Raw genomic sequence first — 24,364 nt, 5'->3', positions numbered from 1 at the left:
GTATTAATATTATTTAAAAAAAAAAAAAAAAACTTTTTTTAAGGGTAATGGGCTGACTGCCTTTAAAGAAAAAAAAAAAAAAAAAAAACTATTTAAGAGGATTATTATACAGAATCTGCATTTTATTTTATTTGTTTAATTAAAAAAAAATTCTAGTTAACTGCAAGAAGGTTGAATATATATATAAGTATTATATATAATTAAATGTGTTAAGTATGGAGTCATGAATGTGGAAGAATAAAATCTCACAATAAACAGTTCACACCCACTTGACAGTTTGATTTATAATAGTAACCAAAAGTAATAATATAGAAAAGTGAGTTAAAGTAGTTTATACATAACTATATGCATAGTAGAGACTGGGCTTGAATTTGATTAAACGGAGAATGCTTGGCTGCTGACTTGATGTAGCAACTTGAGTAGTGTTTATTACATTATTTGTTACAGTATTTTTAATGTTAATAAAAATTCAACTGTTCATTGATGATGGCACAGGTCCATTAAATACAACCCTAAATATGATTTTAATAATATATTAGTACATTTTGAAAATAAAATGAGCTGACATTCTTTAGAAGTATTTTGCACTGTTAGTTCATGTTAACTTATATAGTTGACTAATTTTAACAAAACAAATTTTTATTTTATTGTTTAACCAGTAAATAAATTACGGAATGAGTTTTAAAAGTTTTTTTCAAACATTTACATGAATTGAACACTTTATGTTTAAATTAATTAAATGTTAATAAATCTTAATGGCAATGATAAAATTTCATGTTTTTTGGGACTTAAAATGTTTTCAACATATCATATAATTCGCAAGCACCTTATTAAACACATTATCAATAATTATTGTTAATAAAAAGATTTTTTTTACTTTATACTAACTTTGCAGATCCTTCTGGTATATGAACAGAGTGAGCATCAATTAGAGAGTAAGGGAGAGAGCAAATTATGAGTTCAAGTCAGTTTTCTCTATTTTTTATTTGCTTAGAAAATCAAAATGGCACAGAGCTGGTTCCAATGTCATAGATGCAGTGTTTAGGAAGAGATCCAAAAAAGTGTACAATATCGAAACATCACTTTGTTTTATTATACAGGAAGATCAAAATATTGACATTCTCAATTGCTTAAGTCAAGTATTGTCAAAGATACAAAAAAAGAATATCTTCCAATAAGACAACATTACCTAATAGAGATGTGTGTTTGTCTAGGACTCCATAAGACAGTGATACAGAGAGTGCAGTGAGTAGAAAATCCACTGATACAAACGGCTGACAAGCCCACAGCTCGGTCTCAAAAACACATGGCACATATTTTATCCTGCAGAATGGTATGTCAAAAGGCACCGCACAATACAGCTTACCCACAAATATTTTGCAACACACTTTCAAACACTGTCACCAAGAAACCTTAAGGCCAATCTCATGTGCAAACTTGATAAAAATAGATTAAACATACTACTCTCTAAACAACTCCTCCAATTACAATGTGCTTTTGTTCTTTGTCCGCTTCACTGAAGTTTGATATGTTTCTTTATCTTACATGATCAAATTTGAAACAATGATTGCATTAATCATTAGATTGGTTTGTTTTTACAGGCATTTCCCTGGACACCTCTTCAGGCAAAGCTCAGAGGGAGAAGGACCCCATTATAAATTCCTGTAGTTTTTATGGCCTTCTCCTTCCTTAATGAAAGTCCATATGAGTGTGTTGACGATGTCGGGCTGGTCTTGCTGTAGCCAGTGACTGGCTCCAGAGATGATGTTGAGGCGGAAATGGTTACTGATGTACAGACGGCAGGCCTCGGCCATGTCCTGCTCCAGGAAGGCGTCTCTCTCTCCCCACAGCAGCAATACAGGAGACTTCACCTGGCTCTGACTCAACGGGAGGACACTGCAGATAACAAATCATACAAATATTGTATGTCGAGTGTTATTTTTGGAGCCGATGTTTAAGGCCACTGCATGATTCATATCAGTTGGAAAACACAGAAATCCATTGAAATACAGAAAATTCATCCTTCACTATTAAAAGAAGAAGATTAAAGATTTTATTAACGGTCCCCAAAAATGACAAAGAGTAAAAATGTCTGGCAATTACTTAATCCAATATTGGTTTGTACCTTCTGGAAAATATGGCTTTTGCAATTTAAAAACTTCAAGAACAGTCTACAGCTGGGGTTTGCAACATTTTTGAAGCCAATGACAAACAAATATAATGATCCCCTAGCAAGAGACACCCTTCCTAAAATATAAAGGAAGCTATATATACAAACCCCATTCATACTGTGGAAAAAATATAATGCACAATTAAATAATTAGCTTTTACATTATTACTTCACTCAAGCCAAAGCAACATATTATCTGGAAAATACTGACTTTACATTAGGTGTACCTTTTTTCCTACAGTATTTCTTTCAAACATTTTCAGTTCAGATCATTTTTTTTTTGTAGGCTGTTTCTGTTTAATCTTTTTTTCTACCTCTAACGCTCCCTATAATGTGTTTATCTGACAGCCCTAAAAACCCCAAAATGGATATACTAATTTGTTAAACAGAGGTTAGGATGTGTTGAAAGGTTCGGAAAGGTTCCTCTCCTCAGTTCTGATATGGATATTCTTATGTGTTCCTAGTTTTTGTAGGAAATGTTATGTCAGCGCTCCCTCCTACACACACACACCTACACACTCACTCGCACACGCACACACACACAGACACAGTAAGTGCAGCTCTGTCCTGAGACATAATCAAAGTGTGCTCCAGGAGCAGATGGAGGGCTCAGTCATGCACACAGTCTCACATGCTCCTAACACATGCACTCCGCAAGCAAAGTAAAGTAAATGTTTTACACCAGGCTGTCCACAATTGTTCGGTGTATATATGAAAAATGAACTGAAACACCCATTTTGAGTGTTTAGTACTCTCAAAGACACCCAGAAGTAGATGTTTATCGTGTAATACCATTACAGTACAGGCAGCGAGTAAACGACTGTTCATGCACAGATGAAATCAGTTCTTGACAGGAACACATGCACTTTTGAAATTAGCTCTCATTCTGTATTATGATCTTATACATTTCTTTGATGTTATGTCAGTAACATTTCGAACATTTTGAAACAATAAAGCAAATCTGTTGTAAGCATTACTGCTGCGATAGCTGAATTTAAAACCATCAGCTCCTTCTCAAAACTCAAATATTGCGTAATATTTAATATTAAATAAACAAATATCCATTTGAGACACTAGAGGGCGATATTTTCTGTAAAAGTGGCTAAGCAGTATCAGAAATATGCAAAGTGGTAGGATTTGAAATAAGACGCACCTGAAGATATTTCTGAAGTAGTTGAGGGCCCCAGTGAGGGCCCCTGGCTGTGAGAGAGCATGCAGGTATGCTTCGATGTCTTCTGTGGTGAACCAGCGGCCCTTACAACTGATGCCTGTGCTGCGGCTGGTGAACAGACTCTTCAGTGCCTGTAAATCCACATTAGCACACAATGAGAACCAGTTTGAAGAAATCGGTCCTAATATATATAAGGTGTCTTTAACCACTGTTTAATTATGTCTAAATAAATAAATGTATTAATTGGTATGTACAATATACAATATAATCAAGATTTAACTGAATATGACAGATGTAATTATATGCAGGTATTTTAAATATGTGAAACATGTACTGTACACAATAAGTGCATTGCATCAATCAATCGATTAATTGAAATATTAATACATAGCAGTTAAAGACACCTAATATAAAGTGGGTTCCACTATTCCATCTGGTTCCATCAAAATAGAACTAAAAAGAAAAACATCAGTTTCATAGATGCTATGCAAAATAATAAAATTTTGAATGAATGAATGAATTTCATAGATCATAATGTTCTTGATTTAAATGATACTAGACTACTTCACACTGAATAATTTAAATATGCTGTATTTCGACAACAGCACTTCCTATAGGCTCTGTAAAATTACAACGCATAATATGCATAAAATAATCAAACACTAAAGCTAGTGTCTATCCAGAGTTGATTCATAATGACTCAGCTATGTGTGCTGAAGACAGACGGATACGCTTGGCCTACTGATTCACTCTGTATTCACATTTCTCACACAAACAAATTTGCATGCTGGACCCAAACGCTGGTCAGTTATGAAAAATGATGGGTAATTAAAACAAGAGAGGACGATGTTATCAATCCACACTCTAGTCATTTAGTATTTCACACTTTATACAAATGTACATTCATGTCATTAATTCATTACATACACTGACAGTGAGATTTCTCTTATGTCCACCAAGCTGCAATTATTTGATCGAAAATACTGCAAAAACAGTAATATTGTAAAATATTATTACAATTTAAAAGAACTCTTGGTAACACTTTGGAATAAGGTTCCATTAGTTAATGTTAGCTAACTTCTTTACTTAACATGAACTTATAATCCTTCTACAGCATTTATTAATATTAATGTTAATTTCAACATTTATTAATACATTATTCAAAATCAAAATTTTTGCTTGTTAACAACTGTGAATAAGCATGAACTAACACTGAATAACTTTATTTTCATTAACTAACATTAACAAAGATGAATAAAAACAGTAATAAATGTATTGTTCATTGTTTGTTCATGTTAATTAACTAATGGAACTTTATTCTAAAGTGTTACCGGACTCTTTTCTTTTTTAATATATTTTAAAATGCAATTTCAAATCATTCTAATACGCTGATTTGGCACTCAAGAAATATTTTTTTAGCATTAAGAATTCACATGTACTGCTTAATATTTCATATTTGTGGAAACCGAGATGCGTTTTTTTTTAGGACTGTTTGACAAATAAGAACAGAATGTATTTATAACATATTTTTTGTAACAATGTAAAAGCCTTTACTGTCACTTTTGACCAATGTATTGCATACAAAATAAAAATATTAAATGTTAAACTCACCTTAAAATCATTGATGGAGAGCATTAGCTCAGGGAAATATGACAACTGGAAAAAAAAGTAGTAACATGACTTGAGCATCTGACTGGGGTGATGAAGGGCATAATCTGGACAGAGAAGAGAGAGAAAAAAAAATGAACAGCTAGGAGACAGTTTATTCCATTCTATCATGTTGCAGCTAGTTTTATTATCAGTCTTTGATTAATTGGTTTTCACAGTGTTGTCTCTGGGCAACATACCTTTTTGATTTCAGTAATGAGATCCATGTTATGTAAGTAAATGGAATCAAATCATGCGTCATAACATGCAACAGAGAGTTAAAACTGAAGACACCCCATTATGCAGAGATGCATTTCAAAAGAACAAGAAAATCAAAAGGTGTAGTCGTGTATGTGTCACTGTCAGCAGGTACTGAGTGTCATTATGAGAGGGTCCTGTGTTTCTGCCAGAAAGCCTGTCTGTAAATACCTCCTCCTCCAGGCTGAAGTGTGCGAGACAGATGGAGAGCAAAGTCCCATGATTCCCTGGGTTAACCACAATATTTCATTGTGAATGATGCAGATCATACTAATGAGCCCTAAAACCAAAACAGAGCCTCTGGGGCAGGCATGATAGAACAGGAAGTCTGTTTGTAAGCAGTGGCGTAGCTCAAACTGCGTTGGCCCACACGCAAGAGTGGAGGTGGGGCGCCTCACCGCATAATTAGATGGGGGATTGACTTTTTCATTCAAAATTGTGAATTAGTACTGTGGAATTTAATAGTATGTAATTATTTCGTATTTATTTATTAAGAACTTTTCACAAAAAAAATAGAATAAAAGAAACACCAACAATAAAGCAGCACTTACATTAACTTGTTAAAAAGGGAGCACATGGCGTCAAAATATTTTTTCTATCAGCAGTATACAACAAAGATTCATGACGTTTAACATTCAATAAAGGTAATATATATTACCTTTAAAATCCTCCAAAGCACCCCTTTCTCCTAGCATTTTTTTGCGCAAAGTCCTTGACAATGTCTGTTATGTCCATCTGACGCGCATGCTGGCTTTCAATGCTGAGTATCGCAAGTTCAGAAAGTCTGTCCTGGCTCATTGTGCTTCTCATGCAGGTTTTTATTAGTTTTATTTTAGAAAAAGATCTCTTGCCACTTGCCACTGTGACGGGTACGGTTAAAAAAAGCTTCAGAGCTGTAGCCACATCCGTGACACTTGGAAGAATAGATGTATGCTTCAGAATCAGCAGCTCTGCCAGATCTTTAATTGAACCCATTTCAAGTTGTTTTATCTCAGAACGTAGGGCACTTCGAAACGAAAGCAACTGTGATGGAAATTCGGAGGAAATATCATCGTTGTAAGTCACTGCAAATGTTTCGGCACAAGCACACAACTCATCATCAGTTGCATGTATGAGTTCACTTGGACATAAAAAGCGGAATTGTTTCGCTATTGTATTCAAGCCTTTGAAACGTTGTTTGAGCTGGGAAACATCTGTTTCAATGCAGGCGTAAAAAAAAACTAAAAAGTCCTATACGTTCACGTTATAAAAATGCTTTATTTATTCGAGTACATTTTTGGGGGGCCCCCCACAACGCGGGGGCCCCCCCGCAGTGCGTGCCCTGCGGGCCCGTCCACTATGCCACTGTTTGTCAGATGTATAGGGCACTTACCAGTGAACACACAGGGGTGAGGGCTGTTCAGCACTATGAGTTTTGTCACCATTTCAGGGTAGTGAATTGCACAGAGCCATGCGATGATGCCACCCCAGTCATGCCCCACGAGAAAGCATCTGTTGTATCCTGAGGAGAGGATCAGAAGGAGGAAGCTGACATGTTTGTGTGTGTTGTGTCGTTGTGAATTTTATACCTTATAATTAACAGGGAAGGTGAGAGACTACACAGGAAAGTATAGCAGAAACAGGGGTTAGGTTTAGAAAATGACACAAGCCAAACTCAACTAGTGATGCACGGGTCAAGTTTTTTTCCAACCCGTGGGTCAAGTTTTTATGAAATTATTTAAACCGCCTCAGTCCGGGGTCCGCGGGTTATGAGATGAGCCGCGCATCGGGGATATCAAGTTACGTTGCTACGTAGGCCTTCATATTGTAACCTTATCAAAGAACTGAAAAAAATATGAAAATATATATTTGAAATATATATTTGAAATATCGCAATTCTAGTCCACGCGCCCCACTGCTCTGCACATATTGTGTGTCTCTCTTTGTTAACACACCTGATTCAGATAATCAGCTCATTAGAAGTGAGCTCCGTGCATGAACTGTGTTCCGATTGACATGGTCTCTACACAGTGTTTACTGCTCCCTACTCCCTGAGCAGGGGAAATCTGTTGAAGTTTACTTCACTTTGGAACATTTATTCATTCAAAGTCCGTCTGCACACACAGACAAGTGTGACATCATATACCTCTGTAAATCAATACAATTTAAATTCACGTCTCCCACACTTCAATGCACTTTGAATGGAATATATACGTGCGCTTCGAACTGGAATCATGGCGAAATATCCTGTGATGTCCACTTCGCAGGGCGCTTATGTTTGAATCGAATAAACGTCTGAAGCAATAAGAGAAACGTACAAAATGTGCAGACGAGACGACCTGCGCATCACTAAAACTCATATTTTCCTAATGAGCACCATAGCATTTGATCTTTAATTTGATAGCCCTACACGACATGAAAACAAAAAAAGTAATTTTTCACTTATCAATCCGTGGCCACTTTTATGAATATGTTCATTCATTTAAATGTTTTTTTTTTTTATTATTATTATTTTAATTTAACTAAATTGAAATGAGCAAATGATTCGTACAACATTGTCAATATTTACCTAAAACACAGGAACAAATTATTAAAACATAAATCTCTTTTATGTTTTACTGGGGGCAGAGCTCCAGTATTTTCAATTTAAATGTCAAAATTTTTATTTACATTCAACATTCAGTTTTAAAATGGAACTGTGGCCTTGGTAAGACACATTGTGCTGTGGTGCTCATTTGGACAATATGGGATTCAGTTTGGCTTGCGTCATTTTCCAATCTTATTAATAATTTATAATTAATTAATGTCCAAATATTCATTATATTCAACCACATAAAATGGAAAACGATGATATTACATTGAACCTTGTCTTTTACTGTACAATAACTACACTGTGGCTCGTGTGCAAGTCTTTTTCTTCATCAATAATATCATGCTGGAGTTCATTTAGTGTCATATCAAAGACTGACTCCAGAAGAATTGCAATAGAGTGATTCCAATGTCAGACGCTTACACACATGCCACACTGTGCAAGCAAACAGATGAGTTCAACTATGACATGATATATAGTGTTCATCTACACTTGTCCTTGAGTCGTACTGTAATGTAGCTCAACTAGTGATTTGAAATCTAGAAGCAGTCGATTAGACTTCATTTTAAGCAGCCGAAACTAACAATGCAAATCTAAAATGCCAAGGGCTTCTGTGAATGGGTCACCTTCACATTACAGACTATTGGGAAGAGAGCTCCATTAGCATTCACCACTACGATAGCCTTATCAAAACCTCTAGACAGGCTGGAATGTGAAATGGAAATAGGCCTGAGATAATGGAGGCAGTTTGTTCTTACCCAGATATTCCACAATGTCCTTGATGTCAGTGACAAGGTAGTCCAGTCGGTAGCTCTCAGTGGAGGACGGCAGGTCAGATTCTCCGTAGCCTCGCATATCCACCGCAACAACACGGAACTCGCTCTTAAATTCCCTCAGCTGGTGACGCCAGGAGAACCTGGCAAAACAAGGGGGAGATCTTTGAGAAATATTTAGTATAAAACTCTACAGGTTACACAGTACATTTTTAGAAAACAAATTTAGATCAACTCTCTCTGTTCTACATTGTTATTTCCTTTTATTCTTAAGATAGTATAGAGCTGACTCCATGGAAAAGTAAATAGAATGAATGAATGAATTAATTAATCACAATTATTTTATTGAATTAACAGTCATAGTTTCATATTTCTTTTCAGTTTTATATACTACCATTCAAACATTTTGGGGTCAATAATAATTTTTAATTGAGCAAGGATGCACTAAATGGAGCAAAATTGATAGGAAAGACATTTATAACTTTACAAAACAACTCTAATTCAAATAAATGCTGTTCTTTTGAACTACCTATTTATCCTATATATATATATATATATATATATATATATATATATATATATATATATATATATATATATATATATATATATATATATATATATTCCCATAAAAATTAATATAATTATAGCTAGCTTTATATTTTAGGGGGTCCCACAAGTTAAGCCCAAAAGACCTTGTGGAAGGTGAGAATTCATTGGACTGACCAAATTTAGATGTGGGAACGGATGATTTTTTTTATTTTATTTTTTTTTATCTACAGTAATCATACAAATCAGAATTATTTGAACTGAAAAATATTTTGGCAAAAGTCTGAAATACTGGTTAGCGCTTTAAATTAAAAGGCAAAGTCCATTTTATGGATTGAAAGGACCCTGAAACTAGTTTGGCATGTAATCTTCTGTTGAATTTTATTACCAAACCCTGCCACAGTAGTAGCTCTCCCTAACTCGTGATGTTGTGTCTTTAAAGAATGAGAAGAAAGATGGAGAGGAATAACGTTGAGGAAAAGCAGAAGGAAGAAGCATATATGGTTCTGATGAGTCAGTGCAGCAGAGGCTCTCAGGACCCAAACTCAATATGTTAGAATATAGATGTGTGTTAAATTAGCACACACACAAACCTTATTCTAACCTCCACATTTCTCTATTGAAATCTTTGACTTGCACTTTTTGAATGCACTGAACTAAAGTGGAGCAGAAGACAAAAGAGTAGGGCGTCCTCCAGGTCTCCTCTACTCGCCCAAAAGCTCCTCACTGATTCTGGAGCAGTAGATTGGCCAGTGAAGCAGTAAGGAGCCATGCCACAATAATTAGGCACAGTCCTGTCTTGATCGCAGTTCTCTAGTCACTGAAAAGACAGCTTCATGGTCCCAAGTCACGACACTCCATATTACATTTCAGAAAAGTACTATGCATAATACCACCCGATTTACATTTCATAATCATTTTGAAAAAGGTTTGAGTGTCAGATATTATCTATGACTCCATGTGTATAATGTGGACTGATTCAACAACAACATATTTCCGATCTGTGCCTGGCAGCATCCCAGTAGAGAAGAGTTTCCCTTGTGAGCGTGTGTGTGTGTGTGTGTGTGTGTGTGTGTGTGTGTGAGGGAGAGAGTGTTTGAGTCCCACCAAAACTCAGGGAATCCATGCAGAAACAGCATAAGTGGCTTTCCTCGTACCCCGGCAGCAACGTAGTGAAATCTAAGTCCAGACTCCTAAAAGCCATACAGAGAGACCAGAGGCAGTTATTCTTCACCATAAACGGAGGAAATGATAAAAAGCAGTCTGGTCTGTTCAATCACAAGGGCCTGTCCATCCTGGTGTAAAATCCATTCTCACATTACTCTCTGCTTGACAGAGTTATACAATTCATCAGAAAGAGGGTGTCGTGTCCACAGGCTTCAGCTAATATTAAAGCAATACCTTCAATTGACATTTATGGAAAAATTCATACCCTCTTAAATGACAACATTTTACGAAAGAATTACATACTTAGGAGCAAAACTTAAAGTGATTGTTTTCAAGTCTAAGACTTCAAAGGATGCTACGTTTTAAGAAAAAGCACAGATTCAGAGTACCTAATGTTTGAACGTTATGTTCAAAACTCTGTAGGTACATACACATAACAGTTATCCTGAGACTGCCTGAGGAACTGATTTCAGCACCACTTGAGTGGACAGCAAAGTCTAAGCAATTACTATGATTTTGCTGGAAACTGATCACTCTGCTCACTGCTGCAGAACATTGCTCAGTTGATGATCAGTGATGGAAACTGTATTCTTCCGGGAGCAAACACATGGGAAAGAAAAATCACAAATGAGACCTCTTTAAAGGAATAGTTCCCTTAAGATAAAACATAGCTCACCCAAGCATGAAAATTTTAATATCATAACCTTGTGTTGTTTCAAACCTGTATGGCATTCTTTTTTGGGCAGAACACTAAAGAAGGTATTTTAAAGAATTGTGTTTTAGTTACAGTTGACTTCCATGAAAAACTGGCATTTTCTTTAGAGCTTTCCCGGAGTTTAAACAGTAGAGCATGGCACTACCAAGGTCATGGGTTCAATTCCCAGGGGAAGCAAGAACTGGTGAAATGTAAAATGTGTACCTGGAATGCAATGTAAATCACTTTTGGATAAAAACATCAGCCAGAAGCATAAATGTAAATGTAAATGTTTTACATTTTAAGGAAGAAAGTCAGTCATACAGTTTTGGAAGAACACAAGAATGAGATACATTTCATTAATGTCCATTAATGCGAACCAACTATCCATTTAATATTTCTAGACACCATGAAGGGGAATAAATAGAGACTTTTGCTTGATCTTCTGCTTTTAGTCAAACATCTTAGTGATTTAATGCATTTTCTCAACAATATCTCAAAATGTGCCCAGGTATGGTAAGATACCAAACCTGAAATGTAATCTCAATACACTAATATTTGTCATTTCTTTTCCAAAATGAAATTATGTGAGCTACCCGAATGCATGCTTATAGTTCTGTACTCTTACTGTACGTCAACAAAGTGAATATTTTAAAGACAAATAAAAAAATAAAAAATAAAAACACGAAGAGGAAATTTAGGCTATTTAAGTACATGCTTTCATATAGGCTACTGTCAACCATCCATTTAACTTATACCGCTCTCTTACCTTGATTCTAACATAACAGTGGGTTCCTAAGGACGTGTCATTCAGGCACGCTGGGGGTGTCTCACGAACCGTCCACTGAAAGGTTGTTGACGGTCGTAGGATGATATTCCAACCAAGTCTGAGCAGCGCTACGCCCGTGCATAGCGCGCAATATCCATAGACGAGAGACCAGTATCCCATAACTCTGATCTTCAGCGTCAGCCCGAATGACAAAAGCAGCAAGTTATCAAGCAGTCTCGCCATCTTCACATTACCGCGGGAATCCGCTTGTTGATCACGGCTTCTATTGATTTGTTTACTCAACTGCCTGCGTTTCAAAAACGACGCGCCTCCTGACCGGGGAGGATCCTGTGAAGACAGCACGGAGTCACGCTTACGTGTGACAGAAGAGATGCTCAATCCCCAAGGCGTTCGCACCTCAGACTGAACCATTACACCCCATCTACACTGACAAAACTAGAAGGTTCATATTATAGTCAACGCTGCTGTCTGGGCCCAGATCGCAGTGAAGCGCGAGCTCACAGACTGTCCACGCGCAGAGTTCTGGAGTCTCGCGAACGCTGCCAGTAAGAACGAGCAAAAGCTGCGTCGATGACTGGAGAGATCGGGGGTTTATCTAGCTCACAGTGTAGATGAGGTACAGATGTCTTCTGATATTTTTCCTTTCATACAACAATTAATATATGCTGTGCCTCATGGTGCATTAAAATAATGATTTCCCGAGACCAGTGAGACTAAGATACGCCTAGAGCACGTTTAATATTTATAATGTAGAGATTTATTAAATCAGTTTTGAAACATAATATATATATATATATATATATATATATATATATATATATATATATATCTTCCATCTTTATTTTATCCATCTCTAACTTTAGCACTCACTATTCTAATTCTATTCTATTAAAAAATCTACCTTTGTAATCTTTTTGTATTCTATTATTCTATCCGTTTTCTTTTTATTTATTATATTATTTAAAAGCCCATGCTTCGTGTACTGTGTTAAGCTAACTGAGACTTGTTATAGCACTTATGTATCATTGCTCTTTTTGTTGTTTTTGATTGCTTCCACTGTCCTCATTTGTAAGTCGCTTTGGATAAAAGCGCCTGCTAAATTAATAAATGTAATATAGATACACACACACACACAGTACAGACCAAAAGTTTGGACACACCTTCTCATTCAAAGAGTTTTCTTTATTTTCATGACTATGAAAATTGTAGATTCACACTGAAGGCATTAAAACTATGAATTAACACATGTGGAATTATATACATAACAAAAAAGTGTGAAACAACTGAAAATATGTCATATTGTAGGTTCTTCAAAGTAGCCACCTTTTGCTTTGATTACTACTTAGCACACTCTTGGCATTCTCTTGATGAGCTTCAAGAGGTAGTCACCTGGAATGGTCTTCCAACAGTCTTGAAGGAGTTCCCCGAGAGATGCTTAGCACTTGTTGGCCCTTTTGCCTTCTCTCTGCGGTCGAGCTCACCCCAAACCATCTCGATTGGGTTCAGGTCCGATGACTGTGGAGGCCAGGTCATCATCACCCCATCACTCTCCTTCTTGGTCAAATAGCCCTTACACAGCCTGGAGGTAAGTGCCACATCGCAAAACCAACTAACGTTACACTGTATCACTCCGCCAATATTGTTTCTGAAATCTGAATTTAACCTCAGGTCTTCAGCCATATGAGTGTGTATGTCAATAATGATCATTTTAGTGGATATAAGCATGTAAATATCTTGCTATACTCATGTTACTATAGGCTTAAAATACAACATTATACAGCATGTAACTGCTTAAATCTGTTTCTATAAGCATGCTATACGGTGTTTATTCAGCAGATGGAGCAGCTGATGTCAGGTCAAGCTTGCAGTATCTCATGACACTGTTTTCACGAAAGCTCTTCAATGACAGTCTTCCACCATTGGTCTCAAAACATCAGCTGTACAGTTTACACAATGACAAAACCTTAGTGAACAAGCAGGTGGTAAGATCAGATTGCATTGCCTGTATGTATGTTTGTGTGTAGATTACTTTATAATAACCTTAACGCATTCAGAAGCTCTGGTCTTCTCTTTTCCTCATCAGAATGAGAATGAGCAGGCGAGCTGTTGATGTTCCAGCTGGGGTTTGACTCTGAGGCCTTCACTTTGGAGTTTGCTGAAGATTACAGAACAAAAGTCCTGCAGGGGGAAGCTGGCAGGGAAACATTGGGAACTGTAGAGAGATTTCTGGCCAAACGAATACCCGGCTGCTCCGATTTGAGTTTCAACAAGGAAAAAATCTTAACGAGTTCCTCTTCACAGACCGAGAGATAGCGTAAGGACGAGGACACAAATATTCCTATGTTCTTGGTTGTCTCTTGTACTTATTTTGGCCTTGCAGGCAGCTGGTGAAATCAGGCGTCCTCACTGCGAAGGATGCGGGCAGCTGGTGGCTTTCAATCCCCAACTCTGGCAAATTCATTAGATACTTCATTAAGGGTAGGGGTTTAACAAGAGACACACATGCAGTGCATTTCCACTTCCTGCTGTTGAATATCTTTTTTCCTAACAGGACGCAAAGCTGTTCTCGGCATGGTTAAGAAATCCAGATACAGTGAAATCCTCAGGACTGAATTGGAGGGACGCCGCACAACTTCACAGGTCCAATTCCAGATGAAGTATCACGTTCATGATATAATGGGAGCGGAGTTAGTAGAGTGGTAAGACTGCTGAATCACTGAATACAGTTGAGTTATAATAGCAAGGACAAGGTCTGATGTCTAAAATGTGATGTTTTTGTCCATTTGTAGCATGCAGACAACATCAGGGACATTATAACAATACGTGGACGGAAACTAAGAGCTCAACTCTCTTGACTTGAAGTGAACTTTGTAATGTATTCATTGCCATATTATTTTGGTTACAAACAGCAGAATCAACTGTGCACAGAATATATAATAAAATTTTGCCAAACGTCTCAGTGTCAAATGGATGTTTTCTCACCATCTTTGTTGGCACCACTCAGGATCGCCACTAGTTAAGGTTTTGAGATGTGTTCTTATTTACAGCTTAAGACAATTGTGTCTAGAACGGAGTTCATATTACCACAGCCCTTCAAAAGTCCTGCACCAACTGCTGAAGGCCAAGATCTGAACTACACAAGGTTTCCAATTGAAACAACACACAACTTTGTAGGGTTTTATCTGAATTTATGGTTCTGTAAAACAAGTGACATAATCAATACCCCTAAAAACAGGGTTAAAATCTGGCTATAATTCTGCAGATAGAAATCGCTCGATAGGGTGATAAAAAATGATGCACATTCTGTATCTGTGCCTCAGGATAGTTCAAGTGTGTATGTAAAAGTGTTAAAAGTCAGAATACCTTATACATGATGTGCTGTTCAATCAACAAGACAAGCAATCGGTTTCAGAATATTAACACATTTGACAGTTACATGTTATTAGTACAGAAAGAAGTCAAATGTAAGTGGAATAAACCGCATCAAGAGAAAACTAACTTCACATGAACCAATTCCTGTAGTGTACCCTTTGACAGTAGTCTTTCTTTTTGTAACATGAGCAAATATAAAAAGTGTCAAAAAGAAGAAAGTTTCTAAAAGTCTCTTAACCAAAAATATAGATATGGCTGTTTTTACTATAAATGCCAAAAAGCATCGTTCATATACCGCTAAATTAAGATTGACACTAATTGTCCCATGTGATTCTTTGGATATTTTAAGAAGCCATTATTGAATGCTGATATTTGGGGGCTAAAACTAGTTCAGCCCATTCTGAAACCAACAAAACATTTCCTGGCCATGTTTCACCTCAAAACAAAGATGGAAATTATACTTTGATTACACAAAAATAAAGCCTATTTTTAGGATCATGCATTATGATACAGTATATTATGACATTCAATTACAATTAAGCCCATTTTTTCAATCAAAGTTCTCATTATAATCAAATATTACAGTAAAATTCATAAAGAAAATACTTAAAATGTAAAATATTTATTTTAAGTACAATTTAGGAGTGACATGTGGCTAGGACATGTTTTTGTGTATTATTAAGTGTGGCCTTAAATTACATATATATATATAACCTCCCCGAAACAAATGGCAAATAGTGTGCACGCAAGAATATAAATCTGTTCAGACACCTCATCCTTCCATTATGAGAACCTCATGTTTCAGAAACAGGTGTGAGGTAAGCGGACTTAACTTTATCGCTTTAAACAAAATGGGTTAAACCACTAGACATTGCATTTGCTTCACAGTAGCCAACAGTTAGCTCTGGTTTGCCAAATGGTTGAAGCCCTTTAGGGGGTAAAAAGCAACAAATGTTGTGGACACAGTATCTTAATGTAAATGCTATTTGGCAGGATCTTCATTTCTGTCAGACAAAGACTGTAAACAAACCTTACGGGTTTTCAATGGAAGGAACCAACTTCATGACATTGCTAACCATCTAAAAGTTAATATCCCATTAGTCAAAGGCCGCAGGTCATCCAATGGTACGTGTCTGCCTAAGGGGGTGGGTAGGGGATAGAGTTTTACGAAGTCTGTTGATAAAAGTTTTGTGAAGGTATAAAGTTGTGCTGGTAAATACAATGGAAGACATTCTCATTTCCTTTAAAAATACACTTTGGATCACAGCAATCTTACCTCAGAGCTCTAGAGCAGCAGGCACTTCCTCCTGTTCTTATTGACATGAACAGGGCAGAGCACGGCTTGGATGGCCTCGTCAAACACCGTCTTAAGACCACGCTGTGTGAGCGCTGAGCACTCCAGATACTTCACAGATCCTGTCAAACAAAGACGAGTACAACCACTTTCAACATAACAAGCATGATGTATGAGAAAACACGGACTCTCCATTCAGAAAGCTTCTGAGTTTTTATGCCACAGTAATGCAGTCATTAATGAATGGACATGTTTTTAAATGTGCAGGACTCCACCTACCGATCTCTTTGTTCATGGCCAGGCCCTGAGGGGAGGTGATGGGAGTGAGCTTCTTCTCCTTCAGTTTCTCAATCGTGTCCTTATCGTCTCTCAGATCAAGCTTGGTTCCTACCAGGATGATTGGAGTGTTTGGACAGTGGTACCTCACTTCTGGATACCACTGAACACACACAACACATTGCAAAATCATCAAAACAGGTGAGAAATGCAATGTCAGTCCTGCATGCACTAATAATTTCAAGAAGTAAAGCCTCTGATAGTATTTGCTAGCTTGGTTTTACCTTCTATTTTGAATAAAAGCACTTACCTTGGCACGAACGTTCTCAAAAGAGGCCGGATTCACATGGGAGAAGCAGATGAGAAACACGTCCTATGGGACAAAAGCACTCATGATGCACCGATGGAGATTTACAGGTGCATTTCCACTATTTATCGCCAGCAATGTCTCAGACTGACAAGAAATGCTGTTGATTAAAAATGGACAATGTGTATGAGAAAATATGATTATGTTTATAAAAACAGACAGGAGGAAATTAATGGATGACTAATGGATATACTGCGAACCCTGTCGACTACAGAGTCACTATTAGTTCATAGTCCATACATTTGTGGCTGTATACATTACTAGTATAAGTGCTGAGTTACAAATAAACGATAGCAGAATGGAAGGATAACGGAGAATGTAATTTATTAAGAGGACAAGCTGGATTTATGTTCACTTTCATGGAAAGGGACAGTGTAAATACAAAGGTATTTTTGTGTCTGTTTAAATTCATGCATACCATAAATACTTTAAAAAAAAAACACACACACACACACACACACACACAGATTGGCACCAAACCGGAACTCTTCATTAGCTTCTTACCGTTTGAGGGTACGACAGAGGCCGAAGTCTGTCATAATCCTCCTGTCCTGCTGTATCCCACAGACCCAGATTCACTGGTTTCCCGTCCACCATCACGTTTGCAGAGTAATGATCAAATCTGTCAATGGAAAGGCAATGCAATTCTTCTGAATGTTAATCAGTGATTACCAGGTAAACCTGGATGTGGAATCATGCTGACTGTAAACAATTGCAGAACTCTCTGGAATACATGATTCTGAACGGCCGAAGCACAGCTCAGATTAAATATGTCACTATGTTGGATTTTTCCAGATGATGGTGCTGGACATGAAGTGGAGGTACTCACACTGTGGGGATGTATTCTCCAGGAAAAGCATTGGCTGTGTAGCTGATCAGCATGCATGTTTTACCCACAGCTCTGGAATGAAGAAGAGAAACACATCACAACAAGATCGTATCAGGAAGCAAAAACTGCTGAAAAACTGGTCTGTCAGAAAAGCTCTCATATCCTCCTGAGAACCAGGAGAAAAAAGCTTTCTGTATTTAGGTTTTTATTTTTATGTCATTACATTGTTTAGAACATAAGAATTTTTTTTTTTTTATGTTTTATTCATTTGTTAGTCGTCTCTAGAGGACACCAGGAATTAGTTCTTCTAAAGAAAAAAAATTTTTTTTTTATACCAAACTCTGTATAAGGATGATTCTCAACTATGTTATAAAAGATATAACAAAATGATCGGATATACCATTTTACTTTATGTAACGTGTGTAAAATTTCCATAAACTGGTTTTCCCATTAAACACAATGTTATCTATAATTTGCATATTAATGTGCTGTTGAGACAGCATTTTGAAAAAAAAATAAGTGCAGTAATGGGAGTATGTCTTTTTTTTTTTGACTAGTTCTCTACACGCGAGGTGAGAGGGGACAAAAGCAAGGAGGCGGGGGGCGAGCGAGCGGGGGCGAGCACAGCACAGGGAAGGCAAACAAGCAAAGTGGCGGAATCAGAATATAAACAATATATCGATATATACGATATGTCAAAATCCATATCGTGTTTAAAAAATATCTCGATATATTTTAAATATCGAGATATCGCCCACCCCTAGGTTTAATTGACTGACAGCTCAAAAAATATATTGAGTTTTTTATTTTTTATTTTATATATATATATATATATATATATATATATATATATATATATATATATATATATATATACATACAAATTTTTGAGCCTGATCAAGTACAGCATATAAACGCAACATATTACATCATAACAGCAAGAGCTATACAAGCTTGAGGACCACCAGACGGATTGAGTCCATTTTAAAGTACAGATCAGTCCAGCCAGGTCTCACTGAACACGCACTGAAGCTTGAGGTTATCTAGATCCGCTGAAACAATCATTCATTCACATTCTTTGTTTGATGTAGGGGTGTATCTTGATTACAATGCTGATTTCTATAGAAATCTAATGAATAAGTAAAACAAGTTCTCATGAGACTAGTAGGGCTGAGATTTCCAGAATGTGACGTATGATTTTGTACGGTTCACTTCCTCTCACAGCTGAAAGCTGTTTTGATTTCAATCAGCAGGTACAGAATAAGAGGTCTGTGGGTACATCTGTGAACCTTTTTTCTTGGTAGACTGCTTAATAACAACAGCAAATAAAATGTCAAATAGATAAATAAAAACATGCAGTAATGTACATGAATCAAGTGCCAACCACGGATAATCAATATAGTATTTCATTTTCTTACAGGTTGAAGGCAGTTTGTGTGTAAACTTGGCAAGTCAATGAGAAACTTATATTTAGGAGTTTCAGATCAGCCTTAAAAGTGCAAATATCAACTTGGCTAAACAACTTCAAAACAAAGAACTAAGATATGTGAAAACCAACACATGGACGAAGGGTGTGTTGAGCCTGTCCTCTGTGATGATATTGTGGTACAGTCATTGATTGGATCACAACACTGCACTTAAAAGTTACTCCGAGAAACTGCCAGATGCTGTCTAAACACGACCAGCGCTGACATGTTTAGAGTGAGAGAATGTGAGTACAGAATCAGAGACCGTGAAGAGACAGTAAATTGACTCACCCGTCCCCGACGACCACACACTTGATGGCCTGCATGACTTTCGATGTTTTACTCTCCCTCCGCGCGAAGAATATCAAGATCAGTCGAATAAACGACGCCGTTTAATACTTGTTCAGCTGCACAGTGTGACGCCTTTATAAACTTGTTTTCTTCTTTCACTCATTCCCGCACACAGGAATGAAGTCGAGTAAGAAAGTTTAAAGCCACCACCCAGGACAGGAAGCGACTCCAACCAGTGATGCGCGGGTTGATCCAAAATGAGCGGGTGACTGCAGTCGCCCGCAGTTACCCGCGGTTATGAGTCATTAAAAAATATTTTTAATGATATTCAGGTCGCGGTCGGTCGGGTCCTAGTACTAGACACATTTTTGAAATACATAGGCCTACACTTTATTGGCCGAATAACTGGCATGAAGATGACTCATGAGCTCAGTCTGCACGTAGAGATAGTGGTGGCAAAGAAGATTGCATGGGGGAGCAACAGCGCTTTTTTTGGTAAAACGTGCTTTTGACGACTTCATTAAGTTTTGTTTTATAGAAAACTCTTTTTAAAATATTTTCGTTTTGTATAAATTGTATCTTAATTTTGATCAATGTTTATCAATCAGTTGCCCATGTTTAATAAATAAGAAGCAACAGCCGGCACATGGCTGACCTTCAACGTTGAAATATGGTTGAAAAAAGGTCAGTTGTGGTTTCAACGTTGAAACAACGTTGATTCAACGTTTAAAGCTGAATGGTTGAAAAACTTCCAGCACATGATCAACTTTCTACGTTGAAATATGGTTAAAATAAGGTCAGTTGTGGTTTCAACGTTGAAACAACGTTGATTCAACGTTTAAAGATGAACGGTTGAAAAACTTCCAGCTCATGACCAACTTTCAACATTGAAATATGGTTGAAATAAGGTCAGTTGTTTTAATGAAACGTTAAAAATGTTAAATGCTAAATGGTTGAAAAAGGTTAACAAGCTTTTAAATTATTTATATTAAATTAAGATTATTATTATTTTAATAGCATTTTAAAATATTTTAGTCCTGATACCTATTCTAAAATCTAAAGGTATATGTTAAATATTATCATCAGTAACACCAATAAAACTATAGATACAGTCGGCATCTAGTCATAGCTGGGGGTGTGGCAAGGGCGGAGTCGGCGTGGGGGAAAACACTGCGAACATCGTGTGTATTTGAATGACAAAAATGCACAGATTGAGCACTTATTCACAGAGACACGTAGAACAATTGTAGAATCTTTTAACTTTAATATTCCTATACACTAGTCCATATCGATATTTGATTCATTTTACAGCCCTAATGTAGATGTATTCATTCAAAAATAGCCAAATTCCGTGACGTTCTGCTTTATACAACAGGTTCTATTTTTGACTGGATTCTGCGATTCAATCGTTTCGCAAACACAAACGGGGTGAATTTATGAATGAAAGTGTAAAAGTTCTGACACAAAACTAAGTTGTTACGTGTCCACATGCTTTTTTAAGTGGGTATGTTCGACACTAGGCTAACGTTACATAGTTTTGCTTCAGGTAGAATGATAAGGCTAATTATATATACATGCCACTTTCTGAAACAATCATGCACATCTCATCAGTAAAGACGCTCCTGTAATTAGAAGTATATCTCCAGCACATGCGTTCATGACGTCATTAAAGTGAAGTCGCCGTGCCGCCATATTGGTAATCCCTATTGTGCAAAAAAGTTCCATTGAATTAATAGGAATTTGTATGATTTTAATGAGAAAACATCACCTAACAAGCCAGTGTTTATAAATATGAAGCATCACTGTACATTATTACAATGCAAAAACCCTGGGCATGTAAACGGTTATTTTTTAAATGTCGGGAATTTCCCCTACTTATTAAAAAGCTACGTTCATTACAGTAGTGAGCATCATGAACATGATAAACATCAGACGGACACAACCTCAACACATATAACAAACTACAAAGTGTTCGTTCTGAAATCTGAATTTATTCTGAGAAATAACTGACTATATACAGTACGGATTTAAGAAATAAATACAAAGCTTTATTTGCCAGATAGTATTTTTTTTTTCATTATAGAGAAATATTAACAACATAATTGTATAATTAATTGTAATATTTTAAAATCCATTTCTGATACTAATAATTCCTGAATAACTTTGTTCATAAAGAAATAAGCCATTTTTGTGTTTGATCAGTTGTCGTCAGTGCGCAGCAGACACACCCACCTAAATGATTTAAATATATCGCTTATCCTTTCACCAAAGACCGTAAACACTGCAGATAACATCTGAAGTAAACATTACTTTATTACACATAACATAAAAACGAGTCCCGTTTGACTGATCAGCTTCAAATCTAGTTATTTTAGGACAGCGGTTTGAATGTAACTCAATGGTGCTCTCTGCTGGTAGGGATTAGTAAGATGGCGGATCGAACACTTTCCGGTGGCTTCACTGCCTGTTGGCAGTTTAGAACGCGATGAGCGATCCAGTTATATATATAGATCAGTGGTTACTACACAGTGCCGTAGTCTACCGAGAACTTACACAAAATATTTATCGAAATCGACAAAGAATCGCCTGCGATTTTAACATCGATTTTGTGTAGATTGTCAGTGAATTACGGCTCGGTGTAGTAAATGACAACCAGTGTTGCCAAGCCTGTGGTTGTTTTTCATGTCCGTGGGTCACAGCGACCCCAATACAAATAACGTCATAGCTCCTAAAATGCGAATTTTACCAAGGCAACCCTGCTAAAAAACGTATATTTTAACCCCAGGAAGCAATGTTTTATCGGGGAACCTCCTGGAAGCGCGATTGGGCTAGTTTTTGACTAGTTTTAAGAAGCAACTGGGCAGGATTTGTTGTGAAAACCTGGCAACCCTGATCTGAACGCACAGCTGGAGATATGCTTCTAATCACAGGAGCGTCTTTACTGATGAGATGTGCATGAAAATCGCATTCGATTTTTTTGCACAGCCCTAATGTAACGCCAGTACGCCATATTAGGTTAATTGTCTGCGAGCTTCTCCTCCTGTCTGTACGGTAATGCGACAGAGAGTCGCGTGGTTATGATGCAATCGTTAGCCTATTTTTACAAAAACTGTTTCTACGGGGCCATAATGTAACATAGAAGGTAATTGAGCCCTTTATACATTGTCATGTATCTTTAGAAATAAATAATGGACAAAGGGAGTCTTTAAATGCCTCAGATGTAAAGTTATTCGCTGTCAAAGTGATGCCAAAATGAATGGGAGTCAATGGGAATGCTAACGCAAGTGAAGTTCTGCTACAAGATGGTGGCTTCCGGTCGACTTCCTTGCCGCCTGGATCATCCTCACAACTTATTGCTTGTAGCCATTTTGTCATCCTTTCCGGCTCTGTATGTTTATTAGGAAGGATGTAGAACTTCAATTCATAATTTGTTAGTTTATTGGAGGTACCCCAGATAGCATACATATCCGGGCCTCATCTGGGCCAACTATGGCACATCTGGCTCAGTTCTGGCAGCGGCAGAGGTTATATGGGCCATCTCTGGCCCAAACACATCAAGCCGGTTTTAGTTTGAGTTGTGGCATGCTGTTTATGGGCCAGATCTGGCCCGTGTGCAACAAACCGGCTTTAATTTGAGTCGTGGCTTGCTGTGTGTGGGCCAGATCTGGCCCATGTGTGACAAAACGGCTTTAATTTGAGTCGTGGCTTGCTGTGTGTGGGCCAGATCTGGCCCGTGTGTGACAAACCGGCTTTAATTTGAGTCGTGGCTTGCTGTGTGTGGGCCAGATCTGGCCCGTGTGTGACAAACCGGCTTTAATTTGAGTCGTGGCTTGCTGTGTGTGGGCCAGATCTGGCCCGTGTGTGACAAACCGGCTTTAATTTGAGTCGTGGCTTGCTGTGTGTGGGCCAGATCTGGCCCGTGTGTGACAAACCGGCTTTAATTTGAGTCGTGGCTTGCTGTGTGTGGGCCAGATCTGGCCCGTGTGTGACAAACCGGCTTTAATTTGAGTCGTGGCTTGCTGTGTGTGGGCCAGATCTGGCCCGTGTGTGACAAACCGGCTTTAATTTGAGTCGTGGCTTGCTGTGTGTGGGCCAGATCTGGCCCGTGTGCGACAAACCGGCTTTAATTTGAGTCGTGGCTTGCTGTGTGTGGGCCAGATCTGGCCCGTGTGCGACAAACCGGCTTTAATTTGAGTCGTGGCTTGCTGTGTGTGGGCCAGATCTGGCCCGTGTGTGACAAACCGGCTTTAATTTGAGTCGTGGCTTGCTGTGTGTGGGCCAGATCTGGCCCGTGTGTGACAAACCGGCTTTAATTTGAGTCGTGGTTTGCTGTGTGTGGGCCAGATCTGGCCCGTGTGTGACAAACCGGTTTTAGGTTGAGTTCTGGCTTGTTGTATGTGGGCCAGATATGGCCTATACCAGGTGACCAGATGTGCCATTTTCTGAAGATACGTCCTGGCAGATCACCTTACTTTACCAGTCAGTAGATCTAAAACTATTTTGAGTACTGGACGCCCATAATATTTCAGGACACGTAATATAAATACATACACACATTTATTTGACCTACACGGACCTGTTATGAAGCTGCAATGTTATTCGATTTTTTTACATTTTTGTACCATGTCCTCTGGTGTGACACCATGTCCTTTGAACTTTTTCGGAACCACTACAAATTTTT

The 24,364-nt window shown here is 37.6% G+C and overlaps 3 protein-coding genes across 6 annotated transcripts; 1 reads left to right on the top strand and 2 right to left on the bottom strand.

The window, feature by feature from the left end:
* Positions 1-1,073: 1,073 nt before the first annotated feature.
* On the bottom strand, positions 1,074-12,527 carry LOC113050657 (epoxide hydrolase 4). Its single transcript, XM_026213862.1, has 7 exons — positions 11,768-12,527; positions 10,245-10,330; positions 8,574-8,731; positions 6,619-6,747; positions 4,953-5,056; positions 3,324-3,472; positions 1,074-1,896 (listed from the first exon to the last, which is right to left on the bottom strand). Exons 1-7 carry the CDS (start codon positions 12,197-12,199, stop codon positions 1,653-1,655), a joined length of 1,302 nt encoding a protein of 433 aa, XP_026069647.1. The 5' UTR covers positions 12,200-12,527; the 3' UTR covers positions 1,074-1,652.
* Positions 8,713-20,114, bottom strand: LOC113050659 (ras-related C3 botulinum toxin substrate 1-like). Of its 4 annotated transcripts, none has more exons than XM_026213866.1 (7): positions 19,684-20,114; positions 17,927-17,998; positions 17,602-17,719; positions 17,041-17,103; positions 16,734-16,893; positions 16,437-16,576; positions 8,713-8,731 (listed from the first exon to the last, which is right to left on the bottom strand). In XM_026213866.1, exons 1-6 carry the CDS (start codon positions 19,716-19,718, stop codon positions 16,446-16,448), a joined length of 579 nt encoding a protein of 192 aa, XP_026069651.1. In that variant the 5' UTR covers positions 19,719-20,114; the 3' UTR covers positions 8,713-8,731; positions 16,437-16,445. The 4 variants fall into 4 exon arrangements, with proteins under 4 accessions (XP_026069651.1, XP_026069649.1, XP_026069650.1 ...); XM_026213864.1 differs by lacking the exon at positions 8,713-8,731 and adding an exon at positions 9,219-10,330; XM_026213865.1 differs by lacking the exon at positions 8,713-8,731 and adding an exon at positions 14,960-16,297.
* LOC113050660 (serine/threonine-protein kinase 19-like) lies at positions 13,128-14,807 on the top strand. The gene is given in 5 exon segments (XM_026213868.1): positions 13,128-14,066; positions 14,069-14,102; positions 14,169-14,266; positions 14,340-14,487; positions 14,578-14,807. Coding segments are annotated over 5 exon segments (477 nt in total). The 5' UTR covers positions 13,128-13,897; the 3' UTR covers positions 14,606-14,807.
* Positions 20,115-24,364: the final 4,250 nt, after the last annotated feature.

The sequence above is a fragment of the Carassius auratus genome, chromosome 31 (genome assembly GCF_003368295.1).
Source record: "Carassius auratus strain Wakin chromosome 31, ASM336829v1, whole genome shotgun sequence".
Taxonomy (NCBI): Eukaryota; Metazoa; Chordata; class Actinopteri; order Cypriniformes; family Cyprinidae; genus Carassius; species Carassius auratus.
Note: the sequence above shows the minus strand (reverse complement) of the source record. Positions and strands in the feature narration are given on the sequence as shown.

What these genes read in the sequence shown, in the direction of transcription:
- LOC113050657 (XM_026213862.1), bottom strand. Translation starts at nt 12,199, where the DNA reads ATGGTTCAGTCTGAGGTGCGAACGCCTTGGGGATTGAGCATCTCTTCT. An exon ending in ACTGTTATGTTAGAATCAAG is followed by an intron (nt 10,331 to 11,767) that starts GTAAGAGAGCGG and finishes TATGGCTTTTAG; the next exon opens with GAGTCTGGACTTAGATTTCA. An exon ending in TCTCCATCAATGATTTTAAG is followed by an intron (nt 3,473 to 4,952) that starts GTGAGTTTAACA and finishes GTGGATTTACAG; the next exon opens with GCACTGAAGAGTCTGTTCAC.
- LOC113050659 (XM_026213866.1), bottom strand. Translation starts at nt 19,718, where the DNA reads ATGCAGGCCATCAAGTGTGTGGTCGTCGGGGACGG. An exon ending in TGTGTGGTCGTCGGGGACGG is followed by an intron (nt 17,999 to 19,683) that starts GTGAGTCAATTT and finishes TCTTCATTCCAG; the next exon opens with AGCTGTGGGTAAAACATGCA. An exon ending in TTGAGAACGTTCGTGCCAAG is followed by an intron (nt 16,894 to 17,040) that starts GTAAGTGCTTTT and finishes GTGTGTGTTCAG; the next exon opens with TGGTATCCAGAAGTGAGGTA.